The 23,504-nt window shown below is 37.0% G+C and overlaps 2 protein-coding genes across 5 annotated transcripts in view; one reads left to right on the top strand and one right to left on the bottom strand.

Annotated features, from left to right (window-relative positions):
• The window catches only part of PREPL (prolyl endopeptidase like), a 34,895-nt gene extending 21,170 nt beyond the window's left edge, over positions 1–13,725 (bottom strand). For 2 of the 4 annotated variants that reach the window (XM_074331937.1, XM_019748615.2), the window contains exons 1-4: positions 13,298–13,725; positions 11,426–11,961; positions 1,702–1,824; positions 483–549 (exon numbers count right to left, since the gene is read on the bottom strand). In XM_074331937.1, the coding sequence (XP_074188038.1) occupies positions 483–549; positions 1,702–1,824; positions 11,426–11,644 (409 nt within the window). In that variant the 5' untranslated portion in view covers positions 11,645–11,961; positions 13,298–13,725. The remainder of the gene's footprint in view (positions 1–482; positions 550–1,701; positions 1,825–11,425; positions 11,962–13,297) is intronic. The other 2 variants (XM_019748617.2, XM_019748616.2) reach the window with 2 other exon arrangements.
• A 40-nt stretch (positions 13,726–13,765) lies between these two features.
• CAMKMT (calmodulin-lysine N-methyltransferase) overlaps positions 13,766–23,504 on the top strand; it is a 329,078-nt gene continuing 319,339 nt past the window's right edge. The window contains exon 1 of the mRNA XM_019748655.2: positions 13,766–14,050. Coding sequence (XP_019604214.2) covers positions 13,913–14,050 — 138 coding nt within the window. The 5' untranslated portion in view covers positions 13,766–13,912. The remainder of the gene's footprint in view (positions 14,051–23,504) is intronic.

Raw genomic sequence — 23,504 nt, forward strand, 5'->3', positions numbered from 1 at the left:
GTTTAAAATTCGCATTTCTCTACTATAAGAAGCTATATTCTGGCTTCCTTCAGCACTGATGGCAGCTTGTTTTGTATACAAACTGGCATTAGTTATTTTATTATCCTATGCTATTCAGTATTATACTATGCGTCAACCTGTGTATTATTATTTGACAGTTATAATCTAGTATTTCTAGACCATATAGAACCTAGAAAGACCATGTAAATGATACTGAATAATTTGTAAAAAATTACCTAGCACAGTACCTGCCTGGTACATTACAGATGCTCAAGAAACGCTGGTTCCCACCTCTATTCTCCCTGTCAAAGCTTCTGTGTAACTGTTAACTATATCTTAAGGAATCCCAGATATTAAAAACTAGTCATTAAAAAAAGGGGAAAATTCAGAAATAACCTAAAAATTTTTTTCGCTACCTGAGATTTAGTATCAAATTTCCTATGAAAAATCAGAATATGTTAAAAGGAAAAACTATGGTTTACCTTCTTCATCTTTGGAACGAACCAAGCAGCAACCTTCTTGATAATACACAAAACCACCATGTTTAATCTGACAATGAAAAGAGTTTATTTAATAATAATAAATAAATGATTTATTTAATTATTTAAAGACAATGTAATTCAATTAACTGTTTAATGGTCTGACTAGTCAAGATGAAGAAATGACATCTTTCATAAAAGGCAGACCTGTTGAAGTCTATGAATGAACACAAAAAAATGTAAAATAGATCCTTTTACAGCATAGTAGATAAGAAATGGTTTTCATATGTTCACAACCACTGAAGGCATTTCTTATACATAACTGGAAGAGGCAACATAGAAGACATAATGAAATCTAGGTTGGCTGGTTCTTATGACTGTACAAAGGACTTGAGCTACATTTTGGGGAGCATCTGATATTCCTATAGTAGCATTCAATTATGAGATCAAGTGGCATTTTTAATATATTGCTGAAAACCCAGGCAATAACTGTGAGATTCTTTCCTGTAAAATACACTGTCACCACCAACTGTTCATGGTCTTGATTAGATTTTACACAAAGCATCTCATCCTTTGTGGCGTGACAGATACAGACAATTTGGAATTGAGAGAATAAATACTACCAGTACATGAACACTGCTCCTGTCTAATACTTACATAGTAAATGCAACTGACTGACTGATATGATTTCAGGTAGCTTCAGACACATAATTTGAATCTGCAATTTCTGATTCTTAACCTCTTGCTATTTCCATTCTACTATGTATGCGATTTTCGTTTATAAGCTATGGTTCTGTTTTCCAGTCTTACCGAAAAATTTTCAACATGCATGTTCAGTCTAGTTCAATCAAATATTTATGACTATTACTATAAAATGGTCAAATACTTGGCTTTCATGATATTATATTACTTTCAGTAAATTTCTTTTTATAAAAAAAGTGTAGCTAGAGCAAACAAATACTTTTCAAATAATAATGAAATATGACAATTTCATTTCAACTCCTTGGAATTATTTTTATCTTGGTTTTGATCTTTGTATTTTAAGGATCACTCTACTTACTCTTTGTTCTTTAAGATTTTTTGTTTGTTTTAGCATATTTTAAAGGCCCAAAACAGTCTAATTTTCATGTGGGATTATCTCTATAAATCACAAGGTATTTCATTTACATCTTGACTGATTAATATCAGATTAGGGGGGAAAAAAAGTCAAAAGATATCCTACCTCTGCATTGACGATTTCGTATTCTTCTTGTGGCTGTGTTTCTAATTTTGTCCTCACTTTTTCAAATGCATCCATGTTTTCTGAAAGGGGTTTTTTGTTTTCTTGTTTAATAGGCAGAAAATCCTGGAAAAAGTTTTATTGGTATAATATTTCAAACTAAGGAAAAATCCTTTGCTTTTTACAGATAATTCTTATTTTTTTTCCATGTAAGTCCTGCAATGTTAGGTCTATACCTATGAAATAATATGCATTTCACAGATTGAAGCTCAATAAATGATCTACTTTTTCATTTAAAAATGTAAAGAAAGTAAATAAGGTGGAGACTTTATGGCTATATTGTTAATTTAAATGGACAAGTTCTTAAGATGTAGGACAACCAAGAAGCTGGAGAATGTTCAGAAATACTATGGGAAAGGTTTATACAAAATTAAACAGTAAAGGAAATCCCAAGAACGTTTACATATTTAATTATTAGGGGTGAGAGGTGAAAAAAAACACACAACCTACTGAGTTTTATAAAGTACTAAAATACCTCTTTAAAAGGAGGGAAATGTCAACAGGACAGGAAGATATTATCTTTATTAATAAATGTTCAGTATTATTTTATTGACAGCAAGAGTTGTAAGAAATTTGTCCTACTTTACATCTTCATAAGCCATAACTTTCCTCTTCGTGGGGATAAGGAATCCCCCAAACAGAACTGTTTATCAGATCAAAAGGTGAGTTAATGCTTTATATAACAGAACTTCTCTTTGAGTTTAAGGAACAAAATAGTACATTCACCTTATAAAAAGAAGGAAAAATAATGGAAAATTAATGAACATGAATAGAGATACAGATGAAAGCTAAATAAGCACTCTTGTCTTTTAGGAGTATCTAATAAGCTCTGAGCTTTAGTTGACTTCTGGTGAGAAGATAACTATCATATAAATTACTAAAATTTAGCTAAGGCAAAACCTCGATTGTCAAATAAAAAAAGGGTTCAATAATTCAACAATCCCAGGTTTGCCTTGTTTAAGCAAAAGAATTCTAGCCAAGATTTTCAACAACAGCTTTCTGCCAAAGAGGACAACTGTGGCGATTCATGCCAGAGGGGCACTAAGCCTTTGGTAAGGAGCTCCAACAGCTGGTAAATATTTATTGCACAAGTGTGTCCATGGTACTTTACCAACACTGTAGAGAATGTAAGCTATAAATATAGTTTATATCACAAAGCATTTACAATTTAAAATTAAACACACCAATAAAATAGGAAAGTCACCAAAACAAATTAACAATCATTTTCACAAAGTGTTTCTCTGAGAATTTTTGAGATCCTTTATAATTTGGATTAGATTCAAATTAGCAACAATGGTTGTTATGAGAGTCTGAACCATTCAGTCTCTACTTCTATCACATAACTAATATATTCGAGTAATTATGTGAAGACCAAATATTGGAGACTCATATTTAGTTACTTATTTTTTTGCATTTCTACAAAATCTAGAGTTGATCATAAGTGAGGCAAAGTATCTGTATCAATAATTTCCTACTATCACCTAAAACGCAAATCAGAAGATCACTAGATCACTATCCTGAAATTATTAACGTAGCAATGGGGTCTTCTTTTTCATTTCCAGATACACGCTTATCTGTTCTATAATTCTTAGTGGAACTTTTTTTTTTTAAGGAGGGAGCAGCTCACACTGGCCCATGAGGGGCTAGAACTGGCAACCTTGGTGTTATCAGAACCATGCTCTAATCCACTGAGCGAACAGGCTACCCCCTCATTAGAACTTTTGAAGTAGTCAGAATAGCTACCCTCCTACCTTGCAGCTTCTAGCACATTCTCGGTCAGGGAGCTGGGCTGTGCTGCTTTTGAATACCCATTCTTATTGAGAGCAATGGCCAACACAGTGCTTGCTACAGGCAACAGAGCTGGGTCCAATAGCTGCCGTATTAATGAAACTTACTTTACATTCTTAACGTTTTTCTGTGTCAAAAATTCAATAAATTGAGCTTATTGGAACCAAAATAACCCTGAAAGCAACAGGATTTTAAATTGCCATAATAAAATGGAAGAATTCAAGAACTTTGTAAATAATTCCTCAAAAATAATTACTCCCAGGGAAACTGAGATTTTGTGTAATATTCATAAAATGCTCTAAGTTTTTTTGGTTTTAGTTCTGTCCCACCAATACCCATTGGGTGTTTCAAGTTTTTATTTCAATGCTAGCTGACATTACCTATCATTAGGGTATGCAGCAAAAACTATCCATTTTACCCAAGTATCTTAATACACTAATAGTCTATTTGTTTCAAGGGCATATATTACCTAATGGAGCTGAGGTGAGGATAGCTTACATGTACAGTATCACTCCATTAGTGGAAAAAAGCAGCACTGTTCCCACCGTCCAGGTGGCCCACCATAAAACTATTTTAACAATAAAAACTGGTAGCAGGAGAATGGAATAAATAAACTTTATGGCAAAAATGCTGACTCTAAAGACAGAAAAATGGCACAGTAGAAAGACACTAGAAAGCTTTTGGTCAAGATGGTGCCATTAATAAATGGCTATTTCCAAGTCTATGGCAGGGAGAGTAAAAAGCAGGGTTAGGACATCGTTTGGCAGGAAGCAAGGAATGCTCAAAGATTAATGGAGACGTGTGAAAAGGACACAAGAACCAGTCTGAAGGAGTTCCTACTAGCTGTGTTTGGGACAATTTGAGCATCAGAAAGAATAATGACTGCAACTGATTACACTGAAAAAAAATAAAATAAAACTTCACAATAATTTGAAAACAAGCAAAAAAAAAGATAAAATAAAAACCCACCAAACTAAAATAAAAAGAGTGTACAACAACAAAAAAGAAACTCTTCTTTATAGAATACCAGCTAATAAATGTAGAAAGACTAAAATTAGAAAATCATTAGCAAGTCCCAGTGAAACAACTGATTAAAAATCATCAAAGGTTGTTAAACTCATTAGGTGAAATTATATTGGGTAATACAATATTTACACAGTACCAAAGCATTACCCTACAGATTACTTAGCAATTGCAAAGGGAATAATGCCCCTTTAACAATGGAGAAAGCAAGCACTTATCACACAAACTAAAATTGTCAAGCTTAGCATCATTAATAACGGGACAAGTTGACATTATGTGTGTCCTGATATAATGTAATACGAAACATTTCAATTTAAGAAGAGTAAGCCTAAAGGAAGTAGAAGGAAATAAAATTAATTTGTTTCAATGAAATTGATAAAGAAACTAAAGAGAGAGAACAAATAAAAAGTTGGTTCTTTGAAAAACGTACTAAGGGTCATGTATAGCAAAACTGATTTTAAAAAGACAAAGAATATTAAGAATGAAAAATGTGGCATAATTAGAGCTATAACAGAGATTTTAAAAATCACAATAAGGTTCTTTACGCCAATACATTTGAAAACATAGATAAAATGGATGATTTTTCAGAAAAATGAGTTACCATCAAACTGACTCAAAAAATTGATGAGCTGTATAAGCCAACAACTATCAAAGAAAGTGAACTAGTAATTAAGTGTCCTCTTCTTAAGAGACAGGAAACCCAGATACTTGATTTCTTGAGTCTTCAAGGACTAGATAATCTTCTCATATGCTAACTATAAAAATAAAAAAAAAAGCCAACTATTTAAAATTACTCAACTTATTTTATCAGGCTAATATAATCTTGATACCCAAACTGGACAATGACAATATATGACAATTAAAAATCAACCTAATTGTAAAATATGGATAAAAACCTAAAATATGATAAATCAATATATTTTTTAAAGCACAAAACAAAAACAACAGTATTAATAATCAAATCCTATATGACCAAGAAAGATTTATCTTAAGAATGAAAGGATGGTTCAAAATTAGAAAAAATCTTTCAATGTAATCTAACACAAATAAAGGAGATAAATCTTACGGCCATTTCAATTAACGCTTTAAAAAAATAAAATAACATACTTAACAAAAATGACAAAACTGTTAAGTAGGCATAGAGAGGAACTTCCTTGATTTGATAAATAGTGTCTGTATTGTTTGACACAGGACCATCGTCCATCGTCAATCTGTAATGAACATACCGGACGTATATTCATATTAGTACACATCTCATTTAGCATCTGTGAAACACTTTTCAAAAAATCGTTATTCATTTAAAATATCTAGTTATAGTTGCCATTTATTTTGTTATTCAGAATTGATTGTTAAATGAAAGTAAGTAATTGTTTTCTTTGCTCCCTGCCTCCAATTCCTCTCCCCCTTCTCTTGAGCCCAGTAAGATTTCGGCCCTTCTCATGCTACTGACCGCTCATTGAAGGCCCCTGCAATGCAAAGTACAAATGCTAATTCTAGGTATTTTATATTGCTTGAGCTATCAGCTGATTACTTCCTTCTCTTAAAAATACTTTTCTTCACTTGGCTTCTAGGGCACCTCATTCTCATTGTTTTCCTCCTATTTCACTGGCCCTTCTCAGTCTGTGTAGCTGGTTCCTACTCAACTCTCGGGCTTAATACTGGCGAGCCCCGGACCACTTTATCTACAGTCTGCACTAATTCCCTTGGTGACGTCATTCAGCCTCATGACCTTACATGCTATTCATATGTTGAGGATTCCCGAATTACTCCAATTTATATTTCTAGCCGGAACCTTTCCCCTGAACAAGCTGAACTTGTATATCCAAGTAACTTCTACTTGGATGTCTAATAGGTATGTCAAAAAATGTCCAAAACTGATCTCCCAATCTCCCCATGTACCCTCTCCCCACAAAAGCTGTTCTTCAGGCAATCTTCCCTATCTTCATAAATGACAACTTCGTCCTTCCAGCTGCTCAGGTTTAAAAGCCTTAAAATCGTCTTTGTATTTCTCTCTTGCTACAACCAAGTGATCTGCAAATCCTGTCAATTCTACTTTCAAGATGTACCTACAATCTGCCCACTTCTCACACTGCTGCTGGTACTACTCTGGAGGTACCAGTATCTATCGTTTTTCCTTTGGATTACTGCAAAAGCCTAAATGTTCTGCTTCTTCCTCTACCTTTCACAGTCATTTTCCATAAATAAGAGCCTAAAGTCAGATCTTATCACTTTGTCATTTAAAACCCCTCCAATGGTTTTCCCATCTCCCTCAACAGGAAAAGCGAAAATCCTTATAATGGCCTACAAGGTACTAAAGGGTCTTGTCCCCTTTGCTGACCTCATCGACTACTACACTTCTACACACCCAGTTATGGAGTCACCTTCTCAGGTAGGCTTTCGTGATCACCCCACTAGAATAACAATCCTCCCTATTGCAACACGGCCTCTTCATTCCTTCCGTCTTATTTTATTTTTTATTGTACCTATTGCCTTTGACACACTTTGTATTTTACTCATATATTTCTTTATTCTTCTCTCTCCTGCCAAGCTCCTGTAAGCTCCCCCCTGTAAGCTCCATGAAGGCAGGAATATTTGTTTCCTTTGCTATGTATCCAATGGCTGGAACGATGCATAATAGGCGTTCAACAAATAACTGGTGAGTCAAATGAAACACAGACAGCACAAAACATAAAACTTTAAAAACTTATTTCTAACAAAAGACATCATAAAAGTGAAAAGACATACCACAAATATAGAGCACACATGAAGGACAAAGGATATGTAAAAAAACTCATGAATCAGTAAGAAAAAGACAAACTCAATAGGAAAATGGTCAAAACATGAATAAACAATTCAAGACAAAACTAATAGGGTCAATACATATAAGAAAAGTTGCTTAACCTCATTATTAATCAGGGCAACGAAAATTAAATGACATATTATTTATCCATCAAAAGGGTAAAAAGGAAAAGATCTGGTAATATCAAGTGTTATTCAAGATATAGAGATAGAATTTCACATATTCCTTCCTAGTTTGAGGGTAGGATAATTCTATCAATTTCGAAATTAACTTGACTAAAAACATAAGGATGTGAATATAATCAGGAATTCTAATTCTAGATATAGATTCTAAAGAAAGACTAGCACATATGGATAAGGAGATATATACAAGTGTGCTCTGCATCCTTTTTTGGTAAGTCTGGAAATGGAACAACTACATGCTTATCCAAAGAAAATGCATTAATTGTGGTATATCATACAATGGAATACTACACAATTGTAATAAATGAACCAGACATACAGGTATTAATGTGGAATCTCAAAGTCATAATGTAGAGCAAACAAGCAAGTTATACAACTGTATTTATTTTATTTATATAGTTTCCAAACATGTAAAACAATACTACATATGTATCATCTGAGAAGTGTAGGTTTGTAAGGTCAGAGGAAAACATGGAGTGAAGAGACCAAAGAGAAAAGTGGTTCAAGGAGGGAATGGTCAAAGGTGTCAAATCTGCTAGAGCCTGTTAAGAGGAGGAAAGGGATGTGTGTATGGGATTGAAATATGTTATGTCTTGGTGACGCTGACAGAATTTTTAATGGAGGGACGGGAGCCACACTCCAGCAGGTTAAAGAGTAAATGGGATGTGGAGAAACAACCAATAATGAAGTTGTACCTATAAGGCAGTCCACTCTGTGAAATAGCACACACACACACAAAAAATTATTGTGAGGCTACAAGTTTTTTCTTTTCTTTCTGGCTTTCCTGAGTTTTCCTTTACAATTTCCCCCTTCTTCTTCTTTCCTGGAGATGGTTTGAACCTGTTAGAACCAGTGATTCCTACAAATCACAGATCACTAGTGCCAGTGAAGGAGATCATCTATTTTCCAAGCCATGTATCTTAGAGACTACTACAGGAACTGCCATCTGTATTACAGAAGTAGCCAATGGACAAATGTTTAACTGAAGTCCTTAGTCTTCTTTCTTTACGTACTTGATTTTCTGTTTGTAGCTCAAATAATCATGATCAAAGATTTTAGCAATTATTTTTGTCGATAGGGCAGAGTGGGATGTGGAAGATAAATGTATCTGGTTTGATGCTAGTCTTTGAGTATTATTAGCTGGTGCATGAGTGTTAATGGAGTAAGTTCATCCTGCCATCTGGCGAATGTGAAATGGAAAGCTAAGGTACTTGCCAATAAGAACTTCAGATTGAATGAATTCAGTTTGGTTTAGGTCAGCAACATTTGATCACCAAGTGATCTAGTTCCCAAATGCAGGTGCTCTGTCAGTGGCAGGCTGGGAATTTCAGAATTACCAGAGGAACATAAAACAAAAACAAATAAACCCAACAACAGAAAACAGATCCCTAGGCCTCCCCCACAGAGATTCTGATCCAGCACATGTGCAGTGAGATCCAGGGATCTACATTTCTAAAAAGCTCCCCAGGATCTGACATACAGACAGACTGCAGGAATTGGTACTAAAGTCCCAAACGTATAGGTGATTTGTTGCTAAGGTAACAAGGCAGATGTACATGGAATCATTAAATTTTATCACTTTGAGGACTGGTAGAGAACACTAAGTTGAACCTCCCCTTTTTTTCCACTCAGGAAGATTAGAGTCCTGACTAGTTCCCAGGCATACCTGGCATGGCTAGATCGCTTGCCTTCTGGCATTTTTATTGTATATGCTGTCCTCTCTTGTTTAGTTAATTTATATAAATAGGTCACTACTTTAAGCAAGTATGTTTTAATTTGTAGGCACTAATGACTTTTTCCACTTTATTGTACTCATAGGAGTGGATGAGGTTGGAACCAAGGGGAACGTGCTCAAAGTTCCCCTTGCTCAAAGGAAACGTGCGTTCTTGTCTACAGGTCTCTTCATAGCTTGTACAGGTCCAGTGACCATAAAAGGACAGACCACAGCTTTTAGATCATATCATTTCTCACAGAAGGAATGATCGACATATGACATGTGAAAGCAGGACCCTTAATCAGGTAAAAGAATGGAGTCACTGAGTCAGGACAAAGTATCTAGGTGATAGGTATCTACCAAAAGTTGCTTCAGGGGTAGATGGAGGGAAAAAAAAGAGTCCACCTCCTGCATAGGGTGTGAGCTAATCTCACAGCTGTCACTCCGATGGTAATTCCTGCCTACTATTTATAAACTAACACTAAAGATAAAAGCACAAGATGACGAAATGTTCTAAACATGTGCAAAATAAAATGACCTAAAGGTCTAAAATGTGCCCAATAGGTAAAATTTAAAAGTTGATCTTTTTAAAGTAGGATAAAGTTGCATGTGTGTGTGCACACACAAAAGGTAAAAATGAAATAAAAAATGGCATAAAGAATTTCTGAATAAGTAAAGTGTCAGTGTTAAACTAAGCTAACATGCTATAAAAATAAAAATAATCTGAAAGACTAAAATGGAAGGAGTAACAGATAAAAAGTTAAAAGCAGAAAAACAAAATACCACACACACACAAAACCCACAATAAATAAGTATGAGCTACGAGAAGAGCAAAAATTAAATTAAAAAACAGACAAACTGAGTAAAATAAGGTTAAAAAATTGTTTTTAAAAATCGAAGGCACTCAAGTGTCTATCAACAACAGATGAATGGATAAAATGTGGTATACACATACAATGGAATATTACTCAGCCATAAAAAGGAATGCAATTCAGATATCCACAACATGGATGGACCTTGAAAACATTATGCTAAGTGAAATAAGCCAAACAAACACAAAAGTGATTATGATTACTGAAGTTTGCTAATATTATGATTCCACTTATATGAATTATCTAGAATAGGCAAATTCATAAAGACAAAGTAGATTAAAGGTTACTAAGGGCTCAGGAAAGGTAGGATATAGCTTAATGGGTATTTTTTTTGCCTGATGTCAGGGTTTTGGAAACAGATTGTGGTGATGGCTATACAACACTGTGAATATAATTAATGTCAGTGAATTATACACTTAAAAATAGTTTAAATGGCAAATTTTATATTACACATATTTTACAATTAAAAATGAGGAAGTCAAAACAGAGTAAAAAGAAAAATCAGTATGCAACAAAACTAGAAGTTAAAATAATAAAATATTCTAAGTATTGCAAGAATATCACCCCAAATAATTTAAGGAAGCTAAGGACCATAACAAGTATAGGGGTAGGGGAGGTATGTCAAAGAGGCAGCAGCATAAATAACTTAATCTCAAACAAGTAGAATGAGCATAAAATTTACCATCCTAACCAGGACACTTCTGAGAGGAAAAGGGAGACCATTAATAATTACACAGGGACAACAGGTTTAGACCAGGACTGTCCCAGGCAAACCGAGATGTGTGGTCCCTCTACAATTAAGGGCAATCAGGTTCTCAAGGTTGAGGTCACGCCTTGCAGCTTGGGGTCTGGCCAAAGTACAAAAGTTTAAAAGCATCTTCCTAAGGATCCAAGTAGTCAAAAATGCAAGTCCTTTTTTCATTTTTTTACACAGAAATAACATACAAGTACATAGCCTTTACTGAAGTTTGCTAATTTGGTATTCATAAAACAATTAGCATATTACTAGATTTTATTAAGAGCGATTATAATCTAGGAATTTTAGAAAACTGAATTATACTTTGAATTGCACTGGCAGGCACACTACAGCAATTCTAAGGTGAATCACTTTTTATAAATCTGTATTTTTATATATTACATTAGAGCTCTACAAATATATGTAAATATTCTTTTATACTTATATTTGAGTACAGACAATTGAGCCCGAACATTTTAAAAAAAAATCAAACTAGAATTATTTTTAAAAATGCTAATGACCTACAAATAGGTTAACTTAAAGAGTCCATACCTTACATGAGAAGCTCCGACTTGGGATGTTTCTTGCTAACTCTGATATCTTGGGTTTATTCTGCAGACACTTGGTTAGGTGACATTTTTTCAATTTTATTCTACTGTAATAATGATCAGCGAAGTGACAGTGATTCAAATGCTGTTTCTGCATGCATTTCCCAAGATGAAGAATACTATACTTCAAAGCTTGGAGAAATAACTTGCTCTTCTGCTGCATGGTATCAAAGTCCCTGGTTTATGCTCCCTTTGGGGCTGCCACACATGAATGATTTCATAGGAATGATTTACAGTAGCGGGTTCTCAGAGCATCTAAGATCCGCAGTTCTTATCCCTCCCCTTCAGGGCCATGCACCCTTCAGGTAGTGGAGAACTGCAGACAGCTGAGAACTCAGGTTAAAAAATCTGAAAACTTCTATAAATCAGTTTCATTCAAATCATACTTCTCGGCAGATGTAACTTAAATGTCTCATTTGTAAAGTCAATCCTATATGGTTCAAACTATGCAGCACTGATTCTGGTACACATGGGGGCAAACTAAAAAAGCAAACAAAACAGAAAACAAACAAAAAACAAAATAAAAATTTGCAAATATACATAGACTTAATGGGGGCATCTCAGAAACTGAGGGCTTTAAAAGGCAAAATGGCTTTGATCTTACATAAATGAGAACATACGTTTGGTATGGATATGGAGGATAAACTGGAAAAGCTTAATTACTTAAGAAAGGTGTGTGTGTGGGGGTGGGGTGGGAATTACTATATGTTGAGTGTTTGCTTCGTGCCAGATGCTTTTATACACTTTGTCTAATTTGAACCCCATAAGGACCCGATAGAGTAGCTATTATGATGTTCATTTTACAGATGAGCAAACTGTGGTACTGGGAAGTTTAACCAACTGCCCCAGGTCACTTGGACACTAAGTAACAGAGTAAAAATTCCAAACTGGTTTGGCTCCAAATCTTGGACGACTGGACTTTAACATAAAAAGGTATTTAGTTATTTAGCAAAAACCAAAAACCACTTCAGGATGCACAAATAAAATATGAGGCCATCTCTGGTTTCTGCTGGGAAGTTGGTTCTTATTAACCTTTCAAGTTAATCAAAGTCAGTAAGTAGTTAAGTCAGAGACTTGGTTTCAAGTCTTCACTCCTGTACTTACTATCTGTGCCTCAGTTTCTTCAACTGCAAAACTGAGATAACGATACCATTTACCTTATGAGTTGTTATTGTAAGAATAAAATTAGAAAATTTATGTTAAGCTCTTAATACAGCGCCTGGCACGTAGTAACCACTCAACAAATGGTGGCTACTATTATTCGGATGGGAAAAATCTAGATATGTTGCATAGTGGTGAATGTCATCATGCAAGTATGCCACAAAATGCCCCTCCGTATCGAAGGCACAATACTGAGTCAGATTCACTACGGTTCTGATCCGCTACTACGACAACGCCCCCGCCTCTCCTTAATCTCTGTGTCGCAGCAAAATATTGGGCGAGTGGGGGTAGGGGGAGATCAGCAGCCGACACCAGCAAAATAAATACCAATGAATAAATAAATAATCTAAGTCACTATATCCACGCGGGCAGCGTCAATCCATCTTTCACCCGCAGGCAGAAGATAGCATGCAAGGCTAGGGATGGGGGTGGGGTCGACGGACAGGTGTTCCCGGGAAAAACTATTCATTCTGCCGGTGAAACTCTCCACCCCTGAGATGAGGTGATTTGAGTGCGAAAGGGGGTGGTACACCATGTGCCACGCAGGGAAGGAGCAATCGGTCAAAAAGCGAGGACCAAGGGACTAAGGGATGGTTGGGTGCGGGGAGGAAGGGGAGAAGGGAAGGGACCCCCAGCAGACGCCACCCATACGTACGCAAAGTGAAAGACAGTCGGTCTGGCTCTGGACACCAACACGAGAGAAGGCAGGCCGAAGAACCCGACGCTCTTAGGAAGGCACGGAGCTCGGACCTCAGGGGTGTGCAGCCGAAGTCCGTGTTCTGCAGCTCTCAGAACCAAAACCTACCCAGAGCCGCCCGGAGCTGGTTTGCAGCACGCCGGTCTACGTAACCCCAATCTAGCACGAGCACTAAGCAGATTTCGCCATCTTTATTGTGGTCAAGAATGGATTCCCCCCTCCCCCTCCTCCTCCTGGGTTTAATCCGCAAAAATAAAATCCTTTTGATTCTTTGCTAGTATTCTGAGCTCTAGATGAGGCAGGGGAGAAGAGAACAAAGAAGGGCAGTGTCTGCCACAGCTTCCCCACCCTCTGGCCCGCCCTCACTCAAGGTGGCCACCCGCAAAATGGTGCAATGACGTAAGCAGCGCTGGCCTGGTTGCCAAGGAGACGAGACAAACCGGAAATGCGGATTTGGGGGAGGGCAGTGGGAGGGAGGCTCGGCTTGACAGGTCCTGACAGGGAAGAAGTAGGCAGGTCCTGGCAGGGGAGACCTGTGGTGGCGGCAGCCCGTGTACAAGTGGCTCCAGCGGGATGGAGTCTGGAGTCACTGAGGCCGAGGCCAGCGAGGCTGAGTGCTCCTCGGGTGAGAGCCCGGCAAGCGGGGGCCCGGCTCCGGGGCCCGCAGACTCAGCGCCCTTAGGAGCCGCCAGGTGGAAGCTCCTGCGGCAGGTAAGGAAGAGCCCACTCACCTCACCTCCGCCTCTGGCCACTCCCCTCGCAGGTGTGGGGCGTGCGACCGGCAGCTTTGGGAGTTCCCTCACAGTTTTGCCGGGAGCCACCTGAGAAATGCCCTCTTTACCTAAGCGTCCCATCGAAAGGGAGGAATCAAGTGGGGTTGGGCGGGGAAGGGGCAGCCAACGCTGAGTTTCTGGGAAACCCACATCCAAGTAGAAAACCCATTTCTAGACATTTGTCAATATTTGGGGGACTTTTCTCCTTGCTCGCCAATCGGATTGGTGGGACCGCCGCTCCCGTCCACAGACCGCTTTTCTTTCCCGCTTCTGCTTCACTTCCTTCTCCAGGTTTCTTCTTGCTTCTTAACTCCTCCCCCCCCCCGCCTGATTCTTGCCCGAAGTCTGGCCCCTCATTTGGAGATCTGCCTTGTTGACTATGTTGGGACCGTGACGTTGCACGCGTTGCCTTGGTTTCTAACGTACCGGGGAGAGTGAAGGGAGTAGCAAGTGCTGGGATGTGAAAGTTACGCGCTTGGAGATTGACGTGATCAGCGAGATTCTCGCTGTCCCAGGTGGACTGGTGTGTTTCATGCCAGTTATCGTCTCGTACTTCCACGTTGCTGTTGTTGGCGCGTAACTTCAGTCATGTGCAGGTTTGACAGATTTCTGATTTGACATCACTGACCCTCTTCCCAAACTGCTTGAAGTGAAATCTGTTTGTTGTTCTGCCCGCCAGTCTTATGCCTCTGCCTGAGGCTTCCTGCCGAAAACGTGACTCAAGAGGACACTTTCCATTTCTGGCTGTTGTATTTTCCAGAAGAGTGTCCCAGCGATAGCCACTTTACTCGAGACTGGGCGTTTAGTATGTTGGGGATTACTTTGTTTGCAGTTGTCTGGAGACATCTTTTCATACGATGGCCTTCTAGTGCTGTCATGACATAACTCAAAGATCATTTCTTTGCGGATGCATTTAATAATAAAATGAGTGGTCTCATAGATCGTTGTCACAGGAATAAGCTAAGGCCTTAAATTAATCAAATCTTATTGTGATGACTTCAGTGATTCTTACGATAGTAAAAACTCTAGTTGACCAGCACTTATGTTCATCCTGAATTGCTGTCTGTGCAAGAATAAAGACAAGTTTCAGCTATGGCTGCCCTTTGACCTTCCCAGATGCTTTGACATTTAATGTTTTGGTACACATGTGCCCTCTGCTTAGTCTTTTTATCTTCTCTACTTGATGAATGACTGTTTATCCTTCGACCTCCATTTCAATTTCCTTTTTTGTGAAGCCTCCCCTAACTCCTTTGGATTTAGATCCTTAGCTCACTCTTCAGTGAACCCCATATTGCATTGTTTTATGATCATTTGATCAGAATCCATCTTTCTCACTAGAGTGGGAGTTTTCCCTGGGAAAAGATATTTTTTGAATCTATACTCTGCACTTAGCACAGGGCCTGGCTAGTTGGTTTTTTGTAGATATTAAGTGTTGAGGAAAGCCTGAGAGTAAGGACAGTTTTTAAGTGGCCCATATTTTGAGTGAGCTTTTTCCTGTTCTGTATTTAAACTTCTTTTACAATAAACATGATTATTTTCAAACATTTTTTCATCTATCCCAAGATGCATTGTTTTAATTTTAACATCTTTGAAATTGGGATATGTTTTTCAGTTGATGGCACACTGGTGGTCTATTCTATATAATAACATCAGAAGGAAGAAAAAAAATGTTGAATCTTATAATCAGTGATGTCTTAGATTTGATGAAATAAAGTCATGGGAAGGAAGGACTATTTTTTTTCACTTTGAGGAAAAACACTGAAAACACTTGACTACCAGAAAAACAATTCCATATGACCGAAAGTTATTCCCAGAACAATATTGCTGTACGATAGAAGACCTCTTACTTGGGTTGGTTAATTGAGAAAGTTGGTTAAAGAACTGAATCACATAAACGATCCATATTCTAAAGTGAAGCTATATTCTGAGTACCAAATCCGTCTAGATATTTATAATTAGTTCTCTAGATTTTTATGATTGTCTGCCTACACCTATATTAATAGTAAATTTTTAAGCAACTTACCTTTATCGAGCAAACTTAACTTTATCTTTCCAAGACTTAGTTTTTATGGAAGGAACATGAAAATAAAATGAAATAATGAGTATTACTACTAATAATTACTATTTCATTAGTTTTTATAATATTTAATTAATAACAATAACAAGAATAGTTGGTATAAAAAAGCTTGTGAAGAATCACAATAACTTGGCAAACACACAACAGGGTAAGGCAAGAAAAGTATATTGGCCACTACCTTTCAGTTCACATGGCCTCCTCTGAATATTTAATAGAGGGAATGGAGAGTGTCTGGTAATCCAGAGAGTTAGAAAGTTGCTGCTGTATTTTGTGCTCTGTTTGGGCCTTCTGATTCTGTTGTAGAAAACGGCAAACAGACACCAAGAGACCATGTCTTAGAAATGGTTGTGTGGTGTACCTGTAGATCGTGCACTGAGGATTGTCACTAAGGATTGTGGTTTGGATCCCTACACAAGCGAGGAGCTGAGAGACTATTGGGTTTTGTTTTGTTTTTAAAGCAGTAATCTATTTTTTAAAAAAAAATAAGTTTTATTGGGGAACAGTGTGTTTCTCCAGGGCTCATCACATCAGCTCCATCGTTGTCCTTCAATCTAGTTGTGGAGGGCACAGCTCACTGGCCCATGTGGGAACGAACCGGCAACCCTGTTGTTAAGAGCTTGCGCTCTAACCAACCGAGCCACCCTGCCACCCAAGAGAGAGACACTGTTGGTTTTTATTGGCGTCTCAGCTTCCTGCAGCAGGGCTGAGCAGGGTCCTTATAACTCTTTCATTCCCCCACCCCCTTTTTTTAAAATAGAGAATTATTTATTGATAAATTGTATACATCATCGCATTTAAGGAGTTTTTCACATTGTTGAAGTTAAACTGACATTTCAAGTGATTATAGAATTTTATACTGCTGTCACAGATGACATAGATTTTTGCAAGCTCTGTAGAGCATACACATACTTTAACCGTAAAGGTCTACATGTAATGCTCACCCAACCCCTGTTATTCAAACCATGTTGACATATAAGTCAGTGACTAGAGGAGATTTTCTTCATCTCTCTGATTTATTAAGATTAATAATTGGTTTCATTAGATTCCTTAAAATTATTTAGGATGGTACTTGAGCACAGAAAGATGAACGTGAATGTTTTCTTGAATTTAAAAGTATGTACTTATCAGTCTAAAAACAATGTATTCCCCCAATACTTATTTTGAAAGAAATGAACTTTTAGTTGTGGAGTAAGAAAAAAAATATTTAGGTGTGAAAGCACGTAGGTGTGAAAGCATTTGTCTTTTTCATTTCACAGAGCTCTAAAATTTATTACACTGTATTAATATTTTTTCAAAAAGTCAATGTAATAATTTTTCAAAGGTTATATTCTTTAGCCACCTTTTCTAAATTTTATATGGCTCATTTTATTATTTAAATTAGGACCAGAAATCTATGATTTATTCTCAATCTTAAAAATAGTTTTGGGCGGCCCAATGGCTCAGTTGGTTAGAGCACAAGCTCTGAACAGTAGGGTTCCGGTTCAATTTCCACATGGGCCAGTGAGCTGCGCCCTCCACAACTAGATTGAAGACAATTAGCTGCCGCTTCCAGAGGGGCAGCTGGATGGCTCAGTTGGTTAGAGCGCGGGCTCTCAACACCAAGATTACCGGTTCAATTCTGTGTCCCCTGCAACTAAAGATTGAAAACAGCAACTGGACTTGGAGCTGAGCTGCGCCCTCCACAGCTAGACTGAATCAGCACAATGACTTGGAGCTGATGGGCCCTGGAGAAACACACTGTTCCCCAATATTCCCCAATAAGATTAAAAAATATATATTAATAAGAAAAACACAGTTTTGAGTCCTAAAAATGATGCTTCTATATGAACTTTACTAAGATTAAATAGTTTGTTATTTAAAACTTTTTAGCTTTATTGAGATATAATTGACAAATAAAATTGTAAGATATTTGAAATGCGCAGCATGATGATTTGATATATGTATACTTGTGAAAGACCACCGCCCCCCGCCCCACCATCAATTTAAGAAACACATCCATCACCTTTTGTGTGTGTGTGTGTGTGTGTGTGTGTGTGGTGAGAACATTTTATTCCCCATTCATTTTTTTCTGGAGCTTTCAAACAACCTCAAAGCTTTCACTCTGTCTACCTGGATTTCATTTACTATTGCCTTGTTCCTTTTAAATTCCTGGTAGAAAAGAGTCAATATAGCTCCCTCACCCCTAGTTTTCTTGCCATTTTAGGAAGCTGCTCTCTGTAAGTACTCACTTGACCTCATGGTTCTAGTTCAGACTCCACACTTTATAAGGTTTATAACCTTCTTTCTCTGAACTTAGGCCTGGGTTACTTTCTCAAACCCCTTGCCTTTTCTATCTTTACATAATTACCTTGTTTCAAGTTACTTATTACTAAAATGATAAGTGGAATAAGGATAATGTCTTAATGTTTCGAACTCACATTGCGCATTATTGCAGAAGTTAGAATACTTAAGCAGTGTCCTGGCACAGTGGAAAGAGCGTTGACGTCAGATGTATGTGGATTCCCATCCGACGTCCACCACTTACTGTGTGCTCTTCATTGATCTCCTGCATCAAGTGTTTAGCTCTTTATGGAACGTACTTTTGTTTCACCTTTATTCCTGACTTCGTTTTATATCCCTCCCCTTGCTTTCCCTGTTTCTTCATTCATCTTTAATGAATGTATTGTGCATCTTTCTAAGCCACCTTAAATCCTTGCACAACATAGGATTTAAGGTGGCATAAGTAAGTCTCCCATAAATTGTAGAAATTTGGGCAACTTTTTACTTTCTAAGCCTCAGTTTCTTCCTCATTTATTAAGTGGGAGCAGTAACACACTTTGGAGGGTTGTTTTGAGGAATTAATTATTGTCAAATTCTTAGCTCAGAAGCTGCCACATCATACTCACAATAAATAATAGCTATTATTGTCACTGCTGTAACTCTTCCTGGTTACATTGCATCCTCAGTGGGATTTTTCTGTTTTGGCTTGGATGGTGGGCCCTTTTTCTTGACAGAAATGTTAACCTCTTTTCCTCCTCCTGGTTGAAGAAATAGAGAATGTTAGATGCTTTCTCTTCTGACCGTGTTGGACTCTCCTTTATCTGTCTTCTATCTTGAGACCTGGATAGAGCTAATTCTCTTACTTCTCAATAAGATCTCTAGAGAAAGTCCTAACCTTGGTGTTCATTTTTGCCTATTGACTTTTGTGCTCATCTGCTTCATTCTTCTGGGGCCCTCTGACTCTCAGAGGGGGATTAGTATTCCTTTTGGGCCCCAGAATTAAGCAGCCTCTTGGTTTCAGACCATCCTGATTGAATTTGTAAGTCCTCTTCACCATAGGGTGATTTCTGAAGGAATTGGCCATTTTGTTGGGAGATCCCAAATGTCAGTATCTACAGGTCTTTTCTCTTGGTCCAACGTCCCCCACAGGAATCTTTCATTCTTTTCTCTGGTACATATAAGACTGGCTGCCTATGATCTAGAAGCTAAGTGAGGAAAAGGGATAGTGATCAGAACGAAGAACATTCTGTGCTTGCTGGTTATGACCAGAACTTTCATGATTCATTTTTTCCAGAAATTTACTTTTCAGAGTTGCACTGTGGGGAGGCAGGGTAGTTGCCTGGCATTGCTGATGGAGTCACAGCTACCTTTTTAAGAGTTTTTCAACCAATACGTCTGTGTCTAGCCTTACTCCTTTATCCTGACTGTTATACCTTGGCCTTCATAACTACTCCAGTAACTGAGTCTTTGTTGAGTGTTTGGTAGGATTTTGTTTTTCTTGGCTTCCCCACTGCTGGCAGTTAGATTTCAGTTTCTCCGATGTCCCAATTTAGCTACCACTCATCATTTCTTCTCCCAATCTCTTTGTCCTTTTGGCTTTTTGTTGTTTTTACTTGTTAACTGGTAGTTTAGGGGGTTTGGGAGGGATGGGAGATAACCATGTGTGTTCTGTCTGTCTTTTTTAACCGGAAGTTAGTTAAAAATTCAACTATTAATTGAGTTCCTACTCTAGACACTTTCCATGTAGCATATATTGTCTTAATTAATTTTCACAAGAGCCTTGCATTCAGTCTATATGTATTGTGTGTCGGGCACTGTATTAGAAGCTGCAAAGTAGGTATTATTCCTGTCTTACAGGGGACGAGACCCAGCTCGAAGAATTAGAAAGGTGCTCACACTCATGTAACTTTGAGGGATAGGTTCTCCTACTGCAGTTTCCTTGCTCATTTTCTCAGTAATACTGCTTTTAGTAGAATATTGGTTATCAGGATTCCTGCATGGTTAATTATGCTCAGTTTAATTCGTTCTTGAATAAATAAACATTTCAGGTTCATCAATGGGTCTTTGACTTCCAGTGTGTTCAGTTGCAGACATTGTTGACCTGATGGGTCTAGGACTCAATGCTTTTTTTCCCCTTCAGATATTTAATATTTTGACATGAACTTAACTTGATATAACACTGATATTTGATTTAATATCTCATTGATTTCGAGGAATGAGAAACTGCCTTGACTTTGAGTGTGTTCCTTCAGCCCAGATAATTCCATCAGAATATTATTTAATTATATACATAGGAGGTTGGAATGAGATACTCTAAAAATGGTAGGTGTTACCTTGATGGGAGATTCGAGTATCCTCCCAGCTCATAAACCTGCAACTATTGATGGCCTTAAAACAACTGAATCTTTTTTTGTTTTTACAACTGAATCTTTAAACTAAAAAGAAACATCAGAAGTAATTTGACTTGACCTCTATTGTAATTTCTTTATTGTATATAGATTACATAAAGAAATGTTTCCTTTAAAATTTATCCCAAACATATTGTCTGTTACTTTCATTGAGTATCACCTCATTGTCATATTGCAGATCATGGGAGTTACTGAGCTATAAAAGCCCCTTCCAATATTATATGTGGGGTGACTTCAATAATTTTTTACCTTAGTGATTTATGGTGCCAAACACCTTGACATCAGAGTAATTCAATTAGTCTAAATAGGCATTTGCTTTTTGGATATTAATTGGACAAGATCCAAGGTAATTTGTAATATTTGCATTAAGAAATTATTTTTAATTTAATTACTTTGTTTTTTTCTTAACAGTAAGCTCTGTTGTGGGTTTGTTTTTCTTCCTGATGGCCATGGTTGACAGATAATAGCAATCAGACCCTATTTTTGACAAAGGCTTTTAAAACAATTCATCCTTTAAAAAAAGAGAAACCTTCAACCAAATCAAAGAGAGGTAATCTTTTCTGATCGTCCATTAAAATAATAACAACAACAACAACAAAAACCCTTCTAAACCTACATGATACATAAATTTTAAACAGATATTTTTTCCTTCAAGATATATTCACAATGATGTGTTTTCTTGCTTGGTTCTGATCTCAGTTTGACCTTTTACATATAAGAATTATGGCATAATTGGAGCCAGGGTTCCTTTTCAGACAAGAGAAACAGCTCTACCTATTTTAAGCAGAAAAGGGTTTAATATAGTGAGTTAAGTGCTTACAGAAATCTTTGGAGGGACAGGAGGAGCAGGCCAAGTGTGAGTCCCAGAACACAAACTCCCAGAACCATACAGAGCTGGCTTGCCAAGAGAAATGCCACCTTTACCAAAATGAAGAAACTGAGGCTGTTTCCAGGATCATATCACTTTACCTGTGATCTCTCTTAGTGATCAGGAAGCTTCTGCCAAAACTTTAGACTCCAGAAGCACAGGTTGCCTGCTAGATCTCTACCAGCAAAAAGGTATGCCACTTATGCTGCCTCTCTCTGTCCATTAAATTAGAGAGTGAACACGGGACCTTTGCTAAAGCTGCTGTGGAAGAACCAAGTGTCTTACCAGCAAAAGTTATACAAGTGTAGTTAGTTACCACCATCTTTCCTTCTTTTCTTCTTTCAAATCTCATGTTAGTGCATCTGACTAGCTAAACCAGACTCACATCTACAACTCTGGGTGCTAGGGATTCTGGGAAATGTAGTTGTTAGTCTTCAGCCTTATGATATAGAAAGGTATCTCAGAAGGAAGTTGGAATGGATGTTTGATGCCAGTCTCTGATATTCTCCACAAGTAGAGGTGTTAAGAGTTCATGCTCTGCAGTCAGACTGCCTAGATTTGAACCCTGGATTTTCCTCTTATTAGCTTTCTGACTTTCAGCAAATTGACATCCCTTTGCCTCAGTTTCTTCTCTCACATAATGAGTATCTATCCCAGAGGGTTATTTGAGGATTTAATGAAGAGTGTGGTATGATTTGCCTTAATACTTACTTAGACATTTGGTGTAATTTGCTGGTGAGCAATCTGGAGTTGGAGTTTTCTTTTTAAAAATAGTTTAGGACTATTTAGACTTTCTATTTCTTGTTGTGTCAATTTTGGTAGTTGTATTTTTCTATGAGTTTGTCCATTTCATCTAAATTTTCAAAGTTAGTTTTCATAATATCCCTTTGCTATTTTTTAATGCCTGTAGGATCTATAGTGATCATTGATATTTAGACCTTCTTTCTTTTTTTATTAGTTTCATCATGGCTTTATCAGTTTTATTAATCTCTTTAAAGAATCAACTTTTGGTATTAATCCTCCCTGCTTTGTTTGTTTTCTACTTTATTAACGTCTACCCTTTTGGGACCTTCACTTGCTTCTTTTGCTAATTTTTGCAGTGGCTGCCTAGCTTACTGACATTTAATCTTTCCATAAATTTCCCTTTAACCATAGATTTATCTGCATTTTACATTTTGAAATGTATTTTTGTTATCAATTGTTCAAAATACTTTCTAAATTTCATTGTGTTTTCTTTTTTTGGTTATAGTTATTCAGAAGTATACTGCGTACTTTATATATATATTTGGAGTTTTCAATTTTTTAAAGTTATTTTTTATTTATGACTATTAGGGTGTTTTATATCTTTAAAATTTTTTTCTATTATGGAAAATGTCAAACATATATAAAACTGGAGGGAACAGTTTAGTAATCACTTAGATGCCCATAAACCTCAATAATTTTAAACTCCTGAGGAACTTTGTTTCATCTCTATTCTCTCATTACATCCCCAACCCTGATTATTTTGAAGCAAATCTCAGGTATCATGTCAATTTTTTTCTGTAAATATTTCAATATGTGTCTTTACAAGATGACATTAAAAATACATAATTATAATGCCATATCAGCCCCAGAATAATTTCTTGATGTCATGAAATATCTGACCAGTTTAAAATTTTTCCCCTTTATCTCATAATTTTTCTTTACAATTTGATTTTTTTGAAACGAGATCCAAATACTGTTATTGATTGATATGTTTCTTAAGTGTTTTTAATCTAAATGTTCCCTCTTATGTCTCTTT

Source organism: Rhinolophus sinicus, linkage group LG05 (assembly GCF_036562045.2).
Source record: "Rhinolophus sinicus isolate RSC01 linkage group LG05, ASM3656204v1, whole genome shotgun sequence".
Taxonomy (NCBI): Eukaryota; Metazoa; Chordata; class Mammalia; order Chiroptera; family Rhinolophidae; genus Rhinolophus; species Rhinolophus sinicus.